This window comes from Oculina patagonica, chromosome 5 (genome assembly GCF_052425735.1).
Source record: "Oculina patagonica isolate OP01 chromosome 5, crgOcupat, whole genome shotgun sequence".
Taxonomy (NCBI): Eukaryota; Metazoa; Cnidaria; class Anthozoa; order Scleractinia; family Oculinidae; genus Oculina; species Oculina patagonica.
Window position 1 is genome coordinate 23048262 of NC_135762.1, and position 20280 is coordinate 23068541.

A 20280-nucleotide genomic window follows, 5' to 3' on the forward strand; every position below is an offset into this window, starting at 1 on the left:
TCACCGAAAATCCTCCAATTTGGCTAAATTAAAAACAAACGAAATTTTAAAAAGAAAAAGCAGTTTTCCGCGTACTCGGAACGAAAGCTCGAATTGGAATCATCCATCATTTGAATCAATCTGAAATCTCCAAACGTCAAAAGAACGTTCTTATGAAACATTCGCGATATTTCACAGCTAGGCTGCCTTGAATTTTAGGGATCAACAATTGGTTTTTTAGAAGCACCCTTTGAATTTTCGCTGGCTCAAATTGAATTGTCGTTGCCTTCATTGTAATTTTCAGAAGCGCAATCTGTATTTTCGTAGAGTCGATTGGACTTTTCGAAGTTTACAGCGGCTCATTTCTTCGAACTCTACGCGCCAAATGAGAACCAGAGTCGCTGACACGGAAAAGAATACAGAGTCGCACTGGAGTATTTTTTTACTTTCAAAGGACCCTCAAACGAAAGAAAACTCTCAATGACTGCAACCCCAGGAAGTTTTCGCAGGCACCGCACTTCACTGTTGACGCACCAGGAGAATATAAACAAAGGACTTTTCAAGCTTTTTGCAACTTTCATGACACAGCTTCAAGGAAAACCTTTTCACGCATTTTCTTTCCGACAAAGTTTTGCTGCAAGCTAGGAAGTTACTTTCGTGCCGATTTGAATTACGATTACGGCACCGCTGGAACAAAATCATTGCAATAAAAATTATTTGAAACCTCTCGCAACGTTTTTTATGCAACTTGAATAGGGTAGCTACCACCGAATTAAAAATAGATATATAAAATTATTTTCAATCCTTTTACATTAGGCTTATGTATAACCCTTCAATAAGAAGGGTTACAACTTCAATAAGAAGCTTCACGCGCATTTGTTTTATCTACATCAAATTACTCGATGAAAAAAAAGGTAAATTTTAACCGTGAAGATGCCCGTTTAAAGCGAATTCAAAAGCGCCAGATGCGCTTGTGACGAGCGCGTAAAATAAATCGCTACCACTAACCAATTTAAGGCAAACCTATTTAATAAAACGGGAAAACCTATTTAATAAAACGCTTTTAAAAGATGATAAGTGAAATAACCTACGCATACCATAAGATTTGGCGTGTTTTGCCTTTCTACACATTCTTGAAATTAAAATTTGCTTCAATGTACAGTTTATTAGTTCTGATCAAGTGATTGTAAGTTCTTCTTACAATATTATTATTGTTCTCTTCTAACTGTCAAGATTAAAGCAGTATAAAAATCAAGACTTAAAAAAGGTGCGACTACAATCTATTAGGCTTCCTTTGCGTTTTTCCTTCCTTTAAAATCACATTTTATTCTAAAATTGATAAATTCACATCAAGTGATTTCAATGTAGTCTTCGTCTTGTATACGGGTCAAGATAATTTAAGCACTATGAGAACTGATTGGTAATCAATAAGTAAAACTGGCTATCATAAAATGTTTAACTCTGCCTTTACCCAGCCCCCTATAAAGACTCTTTATATATGCAAAGGGAAGAGTTGAAAAGAAAACTTTCAAATACCAATTTTGAAAAAAAGGAAACAATAATTAATAAATCTAAGAAAAACCCGGTTAATATACACCAAGAATCTCTTGTTGTGCACTTTTCTTAGGTCGATTAGTGACTTTCACCTTGATTAAAAGTAAAATTAAGTGTCTTTTGTCTTTTTTTTAATGTTCTAAAAAATTCCCGCATTACCTCCAGATCAAGAGTAGCTAACCAACGAAACCATCAAACTAATATCATGATTGGATATATATGAGTTCTAATCAACAAAACAAAATTTGTGTCGTAGAAAAAAAAACATTGTGAACGAGTTTTTGCCCCGGATAGGCGATTACTTGAGTTAGCTACAAATCCCGTACACTGCAGCACTGACGGAATAACAAGAGGTAAGAATAATGTTTAATCCGAATTTTTTTTCAATTCTAACATTTTGAGAAAAAGATTAATATTGCTTAGATAATTAATAATTTATTCAAAACCTTTTATTTTTATTTTTAACAATTATAAACAAGATGGATTGGCTGACATGCATATAGCTATAGTACGCGTTTTAGCTACCAGAAAGTGCTGACACCCCAACTTCAGATTAGATATAGAAAAGGACGGCTAAATCCTATCGCATCGAGAATCGTTACTTCCACGCCTTGACGGTATATATCAAACTTTAGGGTACAAACAAAAGCTTTCGATCTTAAACCAGATTGAAAAGAGGAAATATTCTTTAATTATTCGAGGATAAAAGTGAATGACCAACACTAATGGTGGATTTCCACTGACGCGTAATTTTTTACGTGCGTAAAAAAATTAGAGACAATGTATGAACGGTTTGCGTACTCGTTTACGCAAGCCGTTCATACATTGTCTCTAATTTTTTCACGTACGTAAAAATTTACGCGTCAGTGGAAATTCACCATTAGAGTTTTCTTTTTTCTTATTTTAGCTACAAGTTCCGGTAAAATGGCGGCCATAAGATTTTGTTGGGCGAAAATACTCGGCTATAAGACGCACCCCAATTTTGGCAAAAACTTCCTAATAAAAAAAAAGATTTTCCATGAAAAAACCGTGCGCCCTATAACCGAGAAAATATGGTAATTGAAACTAAAATCTCTTCTTGCGCACTTTCTTTAACTCCATTAGCGACTTTCACCTCGTTTGAAAGAAAAATAAAAACGTCTTTTGTCTTTATTTTAACGACCTAAAAATTCTTGTATTGCCTTCAAAGTAGCTAAACAACGAAACCATTAAATTAATATCGCGATTGGATATATGAGAGCTCTAATCAACAAAACAGATTTTGTGAAGAAGAAAAATCATTGTGAATGAGTTTATGCTGCAAATAGGTAAGTATCTGTGTTTAAAGCTAAAATCTCGTACACAGAACTGAACGACAGGAGGTAAGAAGGATATCAAATCTGATTTCTGTTTCGATACAGAGAAACTAGTCGACTTAATATTCCCGAATTTCCGTCTTTTTCAAAACCAGGTTTATTAACGTTGCTAAACTTCCCGAATATTCCAAAATTGACCAAGATTTATCAATGAAATGAAACTTTGGTTAGGATGGCATTATTAATATAATTTTTGTACATATTCTGCATCGAGCATATTTGCTTTTTGCAACTTTTTGATGACAGATTAATACAAGGACTTAGGTTGCAAAAAGGTGTAAAGCTCAAATTAACGGATTTTTTGAGAAAAATAAAGACGCGTAAAAGCTCCGCAAACAAGAACATTGCGTCCGTTTTACACAGCCCAAGCATAACTACTAAGCGTGATGCATTTAAGACAAGCGAGTAAATTTGACTTAAATCGCCGTCAAAACACCTTTTAACTGATGGACATCTATATACTGGTACATCAACTTACGTGCTAAAGATACTACAAAGGTAGCTTCAATGAATATCGACGAAATTCTCCCCAAATTCATCCAATTTTGGGCGAATTAAAAACAAACTTTATTTTAAGGTAAAAAAGGTTTCCCGCTAACTCGAAACGAAAGCGCGAGTTGGAATCATCCATCGTCTGAATCAATCTGAAATTTCAAAGTGCATGCTAAAAGAACGTTCATATGAAACGTTCGCGATATCATGTTCACAGTCAACGGTCGCAGCTAGGCTGCCTCGAATTTTAGCGAGCACCAATTCGATTTTCAGAAGCACACTTTGAATTTTCGCTGGCTCAATTTGAATTGTCGTTTTCTTTATACTAATTTTTTTGAGTGCCGCGCCACATTTCTTCGAACTCTGCCGTCCAAATAAGCACCAGAGTGGCTGACACGGACAAAAAGTACAGCGTTGCACGGGAGTATTTTTTTTTTTTTACTTTTAACGAACGTTGCCAAACGAAAAAAAAAATCTTCAGGCTTAATGACTGAAAGACCAGAAATTTAAGCTGGCACCACACTTGACTGTTTACGCACCGGGAGAATAAACAAAAGACTTTTCCAAGGAAAACCTTTTCGCGCATTTTCAGTTTTTTTCTGACAAGTTCTACTGCAAGCTCGAAAGCTACCTCTGTGCCGCTTTTCAAACGATTACGCACCGGGGGAAAATTCATTGGAATTAAATTATTTGAATCCTTTTAGAACTTAAGGCGAGTGTTTTATTCACAATTTTGGAATGAAAATGGTCATAATGTGAAATGAGCACGATTTTTTTATTCTGTATTCCAATTCCGGAATGGAGAGAACGCAATTCCGTCCATTCTGCCCCCGGGGCCTTCATCCATCCTCCTCACTAATACTTATCAAACCATCAAGTTCCCAAAGAAGCCCCCCCCCCCCCCCCCGACAGAAGTGATTAAATTCCATGGGTGTTATCAAATCCCAAGGTAACATTCCCTCGAAAGGTGACAGCGCTCCAAACGGATCGACTACAAACGTAGCTAAACTAGTCAAAAACAAGGTACTACACTACACGCCAAATCTTTGTTGTACACGAACTTATTCTAGACTGTTCACAGCCTCTCTGTTTTTAAGAGCGCGCGAGTGCGGAGTACAAAGGTCGTGGTGGAGGGGAACGAGGGAAGCAAGCTCGTTTGTCGCTACCGTCCCCCACCCCCTCGCCCCTCCCGTTTTGCGCTGGCATCCAATTCACTTGCCGTTATTTTCTCACGTTCATCATTCGAAGAAATACACGATAAAAAATGCGGAGTTTTATTCAAAACTTTTTATTTTTAACAATTATAAACAAGATGGATTGGCTGACATGCATATAGCTATAGTACGTGTTTTAGCTACCAGAAAGTGCTGACACCCCAACTTCAGATCGGATATAGAAAAGGACGGCTAAATCCTATCGCATCGAGGATCGTTAGTTCCACGTCTTGACGGTATATATCAAACTTTAGGGTACAAACAAAAGCTTTCGATCCAAAACCAGATTGAAAAGAGGAAATATTCTTTAATTATTCGAGGACAAACCTGGTTAATTAAAACTTAAATCTCTTCTTGCGCATTTTCTTTAACTCCTTTGCGACTTTCACCTCGTTCGAAAGAAAAGTAAAAGCGTCTTTTGTCTTTGTTTTAACGACCTAAAAATTCTTGCATTGTCTTCAAAGTAGCTAAACAACGAAGCTATTAAACCAATATCGCGATAGGATATATGAGAGCTCTAATTAACAAAACAAAGTTTGTGAAGAAGAAAAAATCATTGTGAATGAGTTTGCTACGGATAGGCAAGTATATGCGTTTAAAGCTAAAAATTTGGAATACAGAACTGAAAGACAGGAGGTAAGAAGGATATTTAATTAGATTTTCGTTTCGATACAGATATTAAATTATAATATTGCTATAAAAATTTAAACAAATTTTCGAAGCCCAAATCAAGCCTACTAAATATTCCCGAATTCCCATCTATTTCAAAAACATTCATATTAACGTGGCTAAATTTCGCGAATATTCCAAAATTAAATAAGATTTATCAAAGAAATGATGCTCCGATTAGGAAGGCATTATTACATGTAAAGTGTTTTTTTGTACATATTTTGTATCGAGCATATTTGCTTTATGCAACTTTTTGATGACAAATATATACAAGGACTTGGGTTGCATAATGACGGAGCATAAAGCTAAAATAAACGGATTTTTTGAGAAAAAAAGACGCGTAAAAGCTCAAAACAAGAACATTGCATCTGTTTTACACAGCCCAAGCATCACTTCTTAGCGTGATGCATTTGAGACAAGCTAGTAAATTTAACTTAAATCGCTTTTAAAATACTTTTTAACTGATGGACATATCAAGAACTTACAAGTTACTGCAAGGGTAAGTTGAACGAATTTCGACAAAATTCACCGAAAATCCTCCAATTTGGCTAAATTAAAAACAAACGAAATTTTAAAAAGAAAAAGCAGTTTTCCGCTTACTCGGAACGAAAGCTCGAATTGGAATCATCTATCATTTGAATCAATTTGAAATCTCCAAACGTCAAGAGAACGTTCTTATGAAACATTCGCGATATTTCACAGCTAGGCTGCCTTGAATTTTAGGGATCGACAATTGGTAGAGTCGATTGGACTTTTCGAAGTTTACAGCGGCTCATTTCTTCGAACTCTACGCGCCAAATGAGAACCAGAGTCGCTGACACGGAAAAGAATACAGAGTTGCACTGGAGTATTTTTTTACTTTCAAAGGACGCTCAAACGAAAGAAAACTCTCAATGACTGCAACCCCAGGAAGTTTTCGCAGGCACCGCACTTCACTGTTTACGCACCAGGAGAATATAAACAAAGGACTTTTCAAGCTTTTTGCAACTTTCATGACACAGCTACAAGGAAAACCTTCAGTTCACGCATTTTCTTTCCGACAAAGTTTTGCTGCAAGCTAGGAAGTTACTTTCGTGCCGATTTGAATTACGATTACGGCACCGCTGGAACAAATCATTGCAATAAAAATTATTTGAAACCTCTCGCAACGTTTTTTATGCAACTTGAATAGGGTAGCTACCACCGAATTAAAAATAGATATATAAAATTATTTTCAATTCTTTTACAAGGCTTATGTATAACCCAACTTCAATAAGAAGCTTTACGCGCATTTGTTTTATCTACATCAAATTACTCGATGAAAAAAAAAGGGAAATTTTAACCGTGAAGATGCCCGTTTAAAGCGAATTCAAAAGCGCCAGATGCACTTGTGACGAGCGCGTAAAATAAATCGCTATCACTATAACCAATTTAAGGCAAACCTATTTAATAAAACGGGAAAAATAGAAGGTAACTCGCTTTTAAAAGATGATAAGTGAAATAACCTACGCATGCCATAAGATTTGGCGTGTTTTGCCTTTCTACACATTCTTAAAATTACGATTTGCTTCAATGTACAGTTTATTAGTTCTGATCAAGTGATGGTTAGTTCTTCTTACACTATTATTATTGTTCTCTTCTAACTGTCAAAATGAAAGCAGTATGAAAATCAAGACTTATCATATTTAAAAAAGGTACGACTACAATCTATTAGGCTTCCTTTGCGTTTTTCCTTCCTTTAAAATCACATTTTATTCTAAAATTGATAAATTCACATCAAGTGATTTCAATGTAGTCTTCGTCTCATATACGGGTCAAGATAATTTAAGCACTATGAGAACTGATTGGTAATCAATTAGTAAAACTGGCTATCATAAAATGTTTAACTCTGCCTTTACCCAGCCCCCTATACAAATACCTCAAATACCAATTTTGAAAAAAAGGAAACAATAATTAATAAATCTAAGAAAAACCCGGTTAATATACACCAAGAATCTCTTGTTGTGCACTTTTCTTAGGTCGATTAGTGACTTTCACCTTGATTAAAAGTAAAATTAAGTGTCTTTGTCTTTTTTTTAATGTTCTAAAAAATTCCCGCATTACCTCCAGATCAAGAGTAGCTAACCAACGAAACCATCAAACTAATATCATGATTGGATATATATGAGTTCTAATCAACAAAACAAAATTTGTGTCGTAGAAAAAAAAACATTGTGAACGAGTTTTTGCTCTGGATAGGCGATTACTTGAGTTAGCTACAAATCCCGTACACTGCAGCACTGACGGAATAACAAGAGGTAAGAATAATGTTTAATCCAAATTTTTTTTCAATACTAACATTTTGAGAAAAAGATTAATATTGCTTAGATAATTAATAATTTATTCAAAACCTTTTATTTTTATTTTTAACAATTATAAACAAGATGGATTGGCTGACATGCATATAGGTATAGTACGCGTTTTAGCTACCAGAAAGTGCTGACACCCCCAACTTCAGATCGGATATAGAAAAGGACGGCTAAATCCTATCGCATCGAGGATCGTTACTTCCAAGCCTTGACGGTATATATCAAACTTTAGGGTACAAACAAAAGCTTTCGATCTTAAACCAGATTGAAAAGAGGAAATATTCTTTAATTATTCGAGGATAAAAGTGAATGACCAACACTAATGGTGGATTTCCACTGACGCGTAATTTTTTACGTGCGTAAAAAAATTAGAGACAATGTATGAACGGTTTGCGTACTCGTTTACGCAAGCCGTTTATACATTGTCTCTAATTTTTTCACGTACGTAAAAATTTACGCGTCAGTGGAAATCCACCATTAGAGTTTTCTTTTTTCTTATTTTAGCTACAAGTTCCGGTAAAATGGCGGCCATAAGATTTTGTTGGGCGAAAATACTCGGAAAATACTCGGCTATAAGACGCACCCCAATTTTGGCAAAAACTTCCTAACAAAATAAAAGATTTTCCATGAAAAAACCGTGCGCCTTATAACCAAGAAAATATGGTAATTGAAACTAAAATCTCTTCTTGCGCACTTTCTTTAACTCCATTAGCGACTTTCACCTCGTTTGAAAGAAAAATAAAAACGTCTTTTGTCTTTATTTTAACGACCTAAAAATTCTTGTATTGCCTTCAAAGTAGCTAAACAACGAAACCATTAAACTAATATCGCGATTGGATATATGAGAGCTCTAATCAACAAAACAGATTTTGTGAAGAAGAAAAAATCATTGTGAATGAGTTTATGCTGCGAATAGGTAAGTATCTGTGTTTAAAGCTAAAATCTCGTACACAGAACTGAACGACAGGAGGTAAGAAGGATATCAAATCTGATTTCTGTTTCGATACAGAGAAACTAGTCGACTTAATATTCCCGAATTTCCGTCTTTTTCAAAACCAGGTTAATTAACGTTGCTAAACTTCCCGAATATTCCAAAATTGACCAAGATTTATCAATGAAATGATCCTTTGGTTAGGATGGCATTATTAATATAATTTTTGTACATATTCTGCATCGAGCATATTTGCTTTTTGCAACTTTTTGATGACAGATTAATACAAGGACTTAGGTTGCAAAAAGGTGTAAAGCTCAAATTAACGGATTTTTTGAGAAAAATAAAGACGCGTAAAAGCTCCGCAAACAAGAACATTGCGTCCGTTTTACACAGCCCAAGCATCACTACTAAGCGTGATGCATTTAAGACAAGCGAGTAAATTTGACTTAAATCGCCGTCAAAACACCTTTTAACTGATGGACATCTATATACTGGTACATCAACTTACGTGCTAAAGATACTGCAAAGGTAGCTTCAATGAATATCGACGAAATTCTCCCCAAAATTCATCCAATTTTGGGCGAATTAAAAACAAACTTTATTTTAAGGTAAAAAAGGTTTCCCGCTAACTCGAAACGAAAGCGCGAGTTGGAATCATCCATCGTCTGAATCAATCTGAAATTTCAAAGTGCATGCTAAAAGAACGTTCATATGAAACGTTCGCGATATCATGTTCACAGTCAACGGTCGCAGCTAGGCTGCCTCGAATTTTAGCGAGCACCAATTCGATTTTCAGAAGCACACTTTGAATTTTCGCTGGCTCAATTTGAATTGTCGTTTTCTTTATACTAATTTTTTGAGCGCACTTTGTATTTTCGTTGAGTCGATTTGACTTTTTGAAGTTTGCCGCGCCACATTTCTTCGAACTCTGCGGTCCAAATGAGCACCAGAGTCGCTAACACGGAAAAAAATACAGCGTTGCACGGGAGTTTTTTTTTTTTTTTACTTTTAACGAACGTTGCCAAACGAAAAATAAAATTATTCAGGCTTAATGACTGAAAGCCCAGAAATTTAAGCTGGCACCACACTTTAACTGTTTACGCACCGGGAGAATAAACAAAAGACTTTTCCAAGGAAAACCTTTTCGCGCATTTTTTTTTTCTGACAAGTTCTACTGCAATCTCGGAAGCTACCTCTGTGCCGCTTTTCAAACGATTACGCACCGGGGGAAAATTCATTGGAATTAAATTATTTGAATCCTTTTAGAACTTAAGGCGAGTGTTTTATTCACAATTTTGGAATGAAAATGGTCATAATGTGAAATGAGCACGATTTTTTTATTCTGTATTCCAATTCCGGAATGGAGAGAACGCAATTCCGTCCATTCTGCCCCCGGGGCCTTCATCCATCCTCCTCACTAATACTTATCAAACCATCAAGTTCCCAAAGAAGCCCCCCCCCCCCCCCCCCCGACAGAAGTGATAAAATTCCATGGGTGTTATCAAATCCCAAGGTAACATTCCCTCGAAAGGTGACAGCGCTCCAAACGGATCGACTACAAACGTAGCTTAACTAGTCAAAAACAAGGTACTACACTACACGCCAAATCTTTGTTGTACACGAACTTATTCAGCTGTTCACAGCCTCTCTGTTTTAAAGAGCGCGCGAGTGCGGAGTACAAAGGTCGTGGTGGAGGGGAACGAGGGAAGCAAGCTCGTTTGTCGCTACCGTCCCCCACCCCCTCGCCCCTCCCGTTTTGCGCTGGCATCCAATTCACTTGCCGTTATTTTCTCACGTTATCATTCGAAGAAATACACGTAAAAAAATGCGGAGTTTTTTTTAAAATTTTTTTTTTTTAAAAATTATAAAAAAGATGGATTGGTGTCTTCCTTATATTTATTACGCGTTTTAGCAGAAAGTGCTGACACCCCAACTTCAGATCGGATATAGAAAAGGCCAGCTAAATCCTATCGCATCGAGAGGTTTCAAATAATTTTTATTGCAATGATTTGTTCCAGCGGTGCCGTAATCGTAATTCAATATCGGCACGATAGGATATTTCCTAGCTTAATTAGCAAAACAACGTTTGTCGAAGAAAGAAAATGCATTGTGAACTGAAGGTTTTCCTTGTAGCTGTGTCATGAAAGTATATGCGTATAAAGCTTAAAAAGTCCTTTGGAATACAGAACTGAACGACAGGAGGTAAGAAGGATATTTAATTAGATTTTCGTTTCGATACAGATATTAAATTATAATATTGCTATAAAAATTTAAACAAATTTTCGAAGCCCAAATCAAGCCTACTAAATATTCCCGAATTCCCATCTATTTCAAAAACAGGCATATTAACGTGGCTAAATTTCGCGAATATTCCAAAATTTAATAAGATTTATCAAAGAAATGATGCTCCGATTAGGAAGGCATTATTACATGTAAAGTGTTTTTTTGTACATATTTTGTATCGAGCATATTTGCTTTATGCAACTTTTTGATGACAAATATATACAAGGACTTGGGTTGCAAAATGACGGAGCATAAAGCTAAAATAAACGGATTTTTTGAGAAAAAAAAGACGCGTAAAAGCTCAAACAAGAACATTGCATCTGTTTTACACAGCCCAAGCATCACTTCTTAGCGTGATGCATTTGAGACAAGCTAGTAAATTTAACTTAAATCGCTTTTAAAATACTTTTTAACTGATGGACATATCAAGAACTTACAAGTTACTGCAAGGGTAAGTTGAACGAATTTCGACAAAATTCACCGAAAATCCTCCAATTTGGCTAAATTAAAAACAAACGAAATTTTAAAAAGAAAAAGCAGTTTTCCGCTTACTCGGAACGAAAGCTCGAATTGGAATCATCCATCATTTGAATCAATCTGAAATCTCCAAACGTCAAGAGAACGTTCTTATGAAACATTCGCGATATTTCACAGCTAGGCTGCCTTGAATTTTAGGGATCAACAATTGTTTTTTTAGAAGCACCCTTTGAATTTTCGCTGGCTCAAATTGAAGTGTCGTTGCCTTCATTTTAATTTTCAGAAGCGCAATCTGTATTTTCGTAGAGTCGATTGGACTTTTCGAAGTTTACAGCGGCTCATTTCTTCGAACTCTACGCGCCAAATGAGAACCAGAGTCGCTGACACGGATAAGAATACAGAGTTGCACTGGAGTATATTTTCACTTTCAAAGGACGCTCAAACGAAAGAAAACTCTCAATGACTGCAACCCCAGGAAGTTTTCGCAGGCACCGCACTTCACTGTTGACGCACCAGGAGAATATAAACAAAGGACTTTTCAAGCTTTTTGCAACTTTCACGACACAGCTTCAAGGAAAACCTTCAGTTCACGCATTTTCTTTCCGACAAAGTTTTGCTGCAAGCTAGGAAGTTACTTTCGTGCCGATTTGCATTATACGATTACGGCACCGCTGGAACAAATCATCGCAATAAAAATTATTTGAAACCTCTCGCAACGTTTTTTATGCAACTTGAATAGGGTAGCTACCACCGAATTAAAAATAGATATATAAAATTATTTTCAATTCTTTTACAAGGCTTATGTATAACCCAACTTCAATAAGAAGCTTTACGCGCATTTGTTTTATCTACATCAAATTACTCGATGAAAAAAAAGGTAAATTTTAACCGTGAAGATGCCCGTTTAAAGCGAATTCAAAAGCGCCAGATGCACTTGTGACGAGCGCGTAAAATAAATCGCTATCACTATAACCAATTTAAGGCAAACCTATTTAATAAAACGGGAAAAATAGAAGGTAACTCGCTTTTAAAAGATGATAAGTGAAATAACCTACGCATGCCATAAGATTTGGCGTGTTTTGCCTTTCTACACATTCTTAAAATTAAGATTTGCTTCAATGTACAGTTTATTAGTTCTGATCAAGTGATGGTTAGTTCTTCTTACAATATTATTATTGTTCTCTTCTAACTGTCAAGATTAAAGCAGTTTGAAAATCAAGACTTATCATATTTAAAAAAGGTACGACTACAATCTATTAGGCTTCCTTTGCGTTTTTCCTTCCTTTAAAATCACATTTTATTCTAAAATTGATAAATTCACATCAAGTGATTTCAATGTAGTCTTCGTCTCATATACGGGTCAAGATAATTTAAGCACTATGAGAACTGATTGGTAATCAATTAGTAAAACTGGCTATCATAAAATGTTTAACTCTGCCTTTACCCAGCCCCCTATAAAGACTCTTTATATATGCAAAGGGAAGAGTTGAAAAGAAAACTTTCAAATACCAATTTTGAAAAAAAGGAAACAATAATTAATAAATCTAAGAAAAACCCGGTTAATATACACCAAGAATCTCTTGTTGTGCACTTTTCTTAGGTCGATTAGGGTGACTTTCACCTTGATTGAAAGAAAAATTAAGTGTCTTTTGTCTTTTTTTTTAATGTTCTAAAAAATTCCCGCATTACCTCCAGATCAAGAGTAGCTAACCAACGAAACCATGAAACTAATATCATGATTGGATATATATCATGAGTTCTAATCAACAAAACAAAATTTGTGTCGTAGAAAAAAAAAACATTGTGAACGAGTTTTCGCCCCGGATAGGCGATTACTTGAGTTAGCTACAAATCCCGTACACTGCAGCACTGACGGAATAACAAGAGGTGGGAATAATGTTTAATCCGAATTTTTTTTCAATTCTAACATTTTGAGAAAAAGATTAATATTGCTGATTTTCCCATCTATTTCAAAACCAGCCTTCTTAATTTTCCTGAAGTTCCCGTCTATTCCAAAATTTAGCGACATTCATCAAGCAAAAAATACTCAGATAAGGAAAGTATTCTTCAATTCAAGTAATTTTTGGGGCAATATATTCTGTAACAGGAAGACAAATTACCTCCGATGGAAAATTAAAATTAAATCACCATCGTATTATTCAAGGTTCTTTTTAAATTTAAAAAATAGAGAGAGCGTATTTCCTGCAAACATATACAAGGACGCGGGCTGCAAAAACAGGGAGCATAATTTATCCAGGACAGGCATGGTTGATTTAAACCAAAACTTATTGTTGTGCACTTTCGTTCAGTCCATTAGCGACTTTTACCTCTTTTGAAAGAAAAATTAAGTGTCTTTTGTCTTTCTTTTAATTTCATAAAAATTCTTGCACAACCTTCAAAGCAGCTAAAAAAAAGCCTTCAAAGCAAAAAAAAACCTTCAAAGCAGCTAAACCATCAAACCAATATTGTGTTTGGATATATGTGAGTTCTAATCAACAAAACAAAATTTGTGTCGTAGAAAAAAAAAAACATTGTGAACGAGTTTTTGCCCCGGATAGGCGATTACTTGAGTTAGCTACAAATCTCGTATACTGCAGCACTGAATGTCAAGAGGTGAGAATGAAATTTAAACAATTATTAAAGAGTTCATATTTTTATACAGAAATTGATAAAAGAAACTACAACCATTGTCCATCATTCATATTTGCAAAGTGTTTGAGAAAAGAGTTTACTGGAATTAAAAGGCCAAAAGCCCAGCGTAACTCTATGCAGGTTGAAGAGAGACAGGCAAAACTGATGTTATGATCACAAGCCATCTAGGGGGGTCAGGGGGGCATGCTCCCCCGGGAAATGTTTATATTTGGGCCTTCTGAAATCGCTAGAAATTCATTTAAAACTGCTCACACGGACTGCTATGTAGCTAGCCACAGGCCTCAACATGGCTAGGCTGCCCCCCCCCCCCCCCCCCTCCCTTCCCCCGTCCCTCGCCGATCAAATCTCACTATAATTTAATTGTACTGTTTATCAAAGCTATGCTAGCTTCTATCAACTGATTCTGTCTGCTTCGGTTATTCAGACTAACTCTTCAAATTATTAACGAATATTACAAATTATTAACGATATTCTCTCTTACAATATGTTATTGCAGTTTATCATGAAGCCTTCAGTGGTTCTCTGTGTTGTGGTCGTTGCTTTCTTCTTGGCAAGTTCCGCACATTCCGGTAATTGTCCTAGTTGTCATAATGTTTAAAAGTTCTTCTTAGCCAGTCAATTTTATATTTATATTGATAATATTGCGCAATATAAGTTACTAAAATATTATTATTATTATTTTATAATAATTATTATTATTATTATTTTTTTTTTTTTTTTTTTTTATTATTATTATTATAATTATTATTATTATTATTTAAGTTATACACTATTTGTTACATTACAAATAAGTGTGCTAAATTGCAAGGTGATACTCAGAAATCTTTAAGTATTCGATACGTACTATCGAACGACAGTTTTTATTTTTCGATCTTATTTTAATGGTAGATTCTTCTGTGTTTCTTACGCCAGATTCCATACATTGCTCAGTACATGCTTCATCCTTGGTTTTTTTTTCTTTTTATCTCAATAAAGCTCGACAATGTGGAAAACAACCCCAAGACCAACGAATTGTTGGTGGTGAGCCTGCCCCTGAAGGAGATTGGCCGTGGCAAGCATTGCTCGCGATTAACTTCGGGCCTGGGCAGACTGGATTATGTGGAGGAACTTTAGTTGATCAACATTGGGTTGTCACTGCGGCCCACTGCACCTATGGTCGCCAGGCCTCAGATGTCACTGTAAGGTGAGATCTTAACGGAGCTTTGTCAGGGGGATTTTGCGATTTTTGTTCTAAACTATTTGAAAGTTAGCGATAGGCAACTTAATCCATGAAAAGCATTATCTTACATTTTCTAAATAAAGATAAAACCTTAATTTGTAGAGAGAAATCAAACCACGGCTATAGGTATCCTATGACACAAATATATATTTTGGCTGTTCAAGAATTTGTTAAATCCATTTCAAAGCCCTTTAATCAGTGCATCTTGTTGTCAGTGACGGACTCAAAAACTATTTATTCGGTTCAGAAACGGAAGTAACAAAACCAGTATACTTTCATACAATAATATTTATTCGTCAAAAAAAAACTTTGAGCTGAGGGTTTCACCCCAAAAAAATCCTGCACAAGCAAGGGCGTAAATAAAATTTGTGCAAGCCGAAAATCCCCCTCCACACCCCCATCACTTTTCTAATAGTCCGTCCCTAAGCTGTCGGCTTCGGAAAATAAATGATCTACTCGCCACTTATAAATCACGATAAACCGCGTCGGCTTCAAGTGGAAATAGGAGCTTACGAGCTGTCAAACGCGCACGAGAGATTTAGCGTAGATTTTTCTTCTTATTCCCGGAAGAAATCGATTTTATTATAACCACTTGGTTCCACTTAAGTTTTGAACATTTTATGACGTTGTTTCTATGGTCTAAAAGAGTGTAGACCATGTAAAATATGATTGGTCGATTTTTTAGATGTTAATCGTAAATCGTACTCAAGGTCCATGCGTATTCGATCATGTTTATTTCAATTCTACGAGAGTACATATATGTTTTGTTTTTGTTATTTTAATTTGTAGACTTGGAGTTCACGACGTTGATGGAAATGTTGGAACAGAGCAGAACAGAACAGTTGAAGAAATCTTCAATCACCCGAGTTACAGCTCCAATAGCTTAAGTTCCGATATCTCCATGTTGAAACTGAGTGAACCCGCTGATATTAACAGAGCCGTTAACCTGGCTTGCTTGCCTGAATCAAAAGGAAGAGTTCGAAGTGGCAAGAAGTGTTGGGTTACAGGTAATAAGTACAGTCCTGTATCATCATCACTATCATTATCATTATCATTACATGTATTCAAGTAATAGACAGTGTTTCCGTCAATGCTGCATATTAATCAATTTAAATGAAAGCTGGCCTCATTTTAGTTAGGCCCGGTTCAGACGCCGTACTTTTCATGAGCCGAACTCAATTCGAATTAGGACCGACCCAAATTGACAAAAGTACGCCTCTTGATTCAGACGCCGTACTTTTTGGCCGTTCCTAGGCCGTTCCTAATACAGTTCCACTAAAACCAGTCAAAATACATTATAATAATTTATAAATAAAGGATCGGCACATGAAAAGTACGGCGTCTGAATCAAAGTCGTTCCAAAGGCGTTCCACAGGCAAAATTCTCGGCCAAGCCAGACGGGAAGAACGGGTGAGCCGTTCCAAATTGAAATAGCCGTTCTAATTTGATTCAGAAGCTGATCTTTTCATGTACTTAATTGAAGGAATTTGGGTTGGCTCATGAAAAGATCGGCGTCTGAACCGGGCCTTAGTGAACCCTTTAAGCTGTCAGTAAAGTCATAAATGTGACGACATATTTTTTTTCGTTTTTATTACAAAAGAGTTGTATTAAGAACAACAAATCTCCGCGGGGCAACCATTTGTCAATTGTTCCTCGGCAGAAACACTCAGAAACACTGTTTAAATAGAAAACAATAGGAGAGCCAATAAGATTCTCGGAATTTCAACTAGAACACGGATGATGTTCAACTAACAACAAATAGACAACGATAAGGGAACCAATCAGCTTCACGGATTTGAATTTCTGGCCCCATTTTATCGTACCGCACATTGCATTTTTTCAATAAATTTGAGTGTGATGGACATAACCATAAGGTTACTATTGTTTGCGGCTACTAATTCTGAACAAGATTTAGCAACCATTTAACTAAGCGATTTTCAGAAAATTAAAAAAAAATAATGGCATCGTGTAAACCAGTTTTCAATGGACAGATATCTCAGATGGAAATAAATCTTTAGTAAAAAAACAAACTCACTTAAGGCCATGTTACACGAAGCAATTTTTCCTGCAACTTGCAACGCAACGATGAGGACTGTGAACACGCTCGCAATTTTAGTTTGCAACTTGCAATTTTAGTTTGCAACTTGCAGCGCGCCCATTACAAATCATTTTCTTGAAATCATCCGCGAGCGATAGACAAACTCTGATTGGCTGATTCTAACAAAATTGCATTGCAAGTAGCGTTTGACATGTTACTCGCAGCAATTTGTCTCGCAACGTTGCGAAAAGTAGAGGAAAGTTCTACTCTTCCTGCAACTTGCAACGCAACATTTTGTTGCATTGCAGGTTGCGAAAATGGAGTGTTACTCGAGCAATTTTTTGGCAATCTGCAATGCATGCAAGTTTTGTTGTGTTGCAAGTAGCGTAACAAATTGCCTCAGCTCGTGTAACATGGCGTTTTAAATTGAACGAACATTTACATTACCAGAAAGCAAAGTTACCGGCATCCGTTCTGTAAAGAATTTTTCAAGTCGACTTTGTCTGTTTTCCTTTGGGGTAAGAGGGAAGTAATTGAATTTAACAAATATTACTCTGACCATGGCACATTTAACATTTTAGCGAGCACTAAAATTAGCGATTTTCGCCCAACTCGCTAAATTCGCTACAATTAGTAGCCGCTAACAATAGTAAGCTTAAGGTATTTAAAAGTGCTGTTTGTTTTCTTTTTTTCTTTTTCTGCATTAGGATACGGAACACTTAAATACGGTGGAAAAACGGCTGACGTCCTCATGCAGGTCAAGGTCCCGGTTGTCTCAGGCAAAAGATGCAAAAAGGCCTTCCCCGGCAACATTGACCAGACCATGATCTGCGCTGGACTCAAAAGGGGTGGCAAGGACGCTTGCCAGGGAGATTCAGGGGGTCCCTTGATGTGCAAAAAGAAAGGAAGGTACTTCCTCGAGGGTGTTGTATCTTGGGGAGAAGGATGCGCTAAAAAGAACAAATACGGAGTCTACGCAAAGGTCCGTTTCTTCAAGAAATGGATTAAAGTTACAATGAGCGCCAACTAAGGAATAAAAATGACAAATTAATTAAAGTCATGAGGGAAGGAAATCACTGTTTGTGTTCATTGCTGTTGTGTGTTCACCTTAAAGGGAACCTTCAATCTTACGACAAGTTGACGTCGAATTGTTTGAAATAAAGTCTACATTCCAAATTTTACAGGACAAGACAGAAATAACATTCAATAGTAACAAAAACTGGGAAAGATTATGGCTTTTAAAATTCCCGCGCGCCGCCATTTTGGATTTAACGACGGGTAATGGTTGCCCAATTGTTTCACTCAAAAGATCATAATCCCTGCAGGCGCGCGCCATAGCTATATATAGAGGGAATCTGACATTGTTTCACTCAAAAGATCCTCTGCTTCTAACAATAGCGGCAACCATAACACGTCATAAAATCCAAAATGGCGGTACGCGGGAAATTTAACTGCGGTAATCTTGTCCACTTTTTGTTGCTGTTAAATGTCATTTCTCCTTTGTCTTGTAAAATTTGGAATTTAGGCAATATTTCAAACAATTCAACGTCAAGTTGTCGTAAGTGGAGGTCGCATTTAATTTTCATAGCAGTTATAACTGCTCTGTCATCCATGATCGACCGCTGTCTAATTTCTTCTCCTTCTCAGTCACTTCCAAAGCAAATTATTTTGGAGAATAAAGAAAAACGACATTAAAGGGACACTGTTTTTTTTTAATTTTTTTTTTATCGCAATACTTTTTTTTTTTTTTTTTTTTTTACAAACAACACTCACAAGCTATTTACATGGTACTAGAAACAATACAATACATACTTATCTAAATTACAGCACACTACATATTTAACACTACATTACAATAAGTTAAACAATACATTAATTACAGTCGCGGTGCGTTACATTTAAATGTATAAATTATTGGCTTACATTACTAAAATACACACTCTAACTAGCTGAGAAGGAATTTCCATTTCTGTTTACAAAGGGGACACTGGGACACTGTTACGGGGATTTTAATGCTGTTCGGTAAAAAGTACTAAAATGAGCGATTACCTTATTATAGGAAACTAGCGCTTTATGAAATTAATGCGAATTTCAAAAATTCGCGTTAATTTAAGTCGCGTTAATTTTTGTTAACTTTAATTTCCCCGCCGTTAATTAAGTGGATCGTTAATTCCCATGACCTTAATTTCCATTATTATCAATACACGCGGCCAAATTGAAAACCGCCCTATTGAAAACACGCGCTTTGTGGGCCGCAAATAACTCCTAGCGGGCTGTTAATGCATTAACGGCCCTGCAGCTGGGATTGGTTCTCAGTTCATCATCCGATTAATTTTAACCAATCAGCGTCGCTGATGCGGGAAAACCATTCAGGTGTGTACGCGTACAGCAAGAGTCTCGAACAGTTTTTCGACAAGCGAATTGTGTTCGGTAGGAAAATTCAAAGTCTATTTGTTGTAAATGGAACAAAATACAGCCAAAAAATCGGATTTTGAAGCAAATGCACAAGGCGAAGAGACAAAGAAAGCAACTCCTTGTTGTCTTGCGAGAAACGAAACATCGTTCACTTGAATTGTGTATCTCCGGTCGAGCTAATTTTAATAGCTAAAGCAGTTGCAGGAATTTTACGCGGACGTTCAATCGGAAAATGTAAGTTAGTAAAGTATTATTATCCATGAATCAACCCATTGCTCATTATTTTCTCAAAACGATTCGTTTTTTAAAATTTAAAATTAGTCTCAATTGACTAATTTTTCGTTTACCAGATTTACCGCTAGGACTGTCGTTTAGAATTTGTCATTTAAGCTCTTGTATATAAACGTTTAACTCTAGTTTTGCTGCTTAGAGCCTTTGACCGTGAACTTGTTGAAAAGTGCGATTGAAATGCATGATGTAACCTTGGTATTCGCGAGAAGCGCACGTTTCCCGCGCTTTTTTAACCAGTTTTCTGCGTTTTTTAACCCGGCTAGGAAAGTACCCTACCTGTAAATATGGCTTGTTTTAGTTCGGCTGGTAGACTAACCACAGGACCATAAAGAAAAAAATATTATTTTGCTCGCTTTTTGTTGACTTGTGTTTCATTATAGA

At 36.2% G+C, this 20280-nt stretch overlaps 2 protein-coding genes across 2 annotated transcripts in view; one reads left to right on the forward strand and one right to left on the reverse strand.

Annotated features, from left to right (window-relative positions):
* The window catches only part of LOC144653361 (uncharacterized), a 94398-nt gene that overhangs the window by 17105 nt on the left and 57013 nt on the right, over window positions 1-20280 (reverse strand). The gene's annotated exons all lie outside the window — the stretch shown is intronic.
* On the forward strand, window positions 14252-18256 carry LOC144655623 (trypsin-like). The gene is made up of 4 exons (XM_078515905.1): window positions 14252-14505; window positions 14912-15119; window positions 15945-16162; window positions 17901-18256. The coding sequence occupies exons 1-4, from the start codon at window positions 14421-14423 to the stop codon at window positions 18221-18223; spliced, it is 834 nt and encodes a 277-aa protein (XP_078372031.1). The 5' UTR covers window positions 14252-14420; the 3' UTR covers window positions 18224-18256.

Bases quoted from the DNA above. Each gene is read 5' to 3' on its own strand.
- LOC144655623 (XM_078515905.1), top strand. From the start codon at position 14,421: ATGTTATTGCAGTTTATCATGAAGCCTTCAGTGGTTCTCTGTGTTGTG. The intron at 15,120-15,944 runs GTGAGATCTTAA...TTTAATTTGTAG, and splicing joins GCCTCAGATGTCACTGTAAG to ACTTGGAGTTCACGACGTTG. The intron at 16,163-17,900 runs GTAATAAGTACA...TTTCTGCATTAG, and splicing joins CAAGAAGTGTTGGGTTACAG to GATACGGAACACTTAAATAC.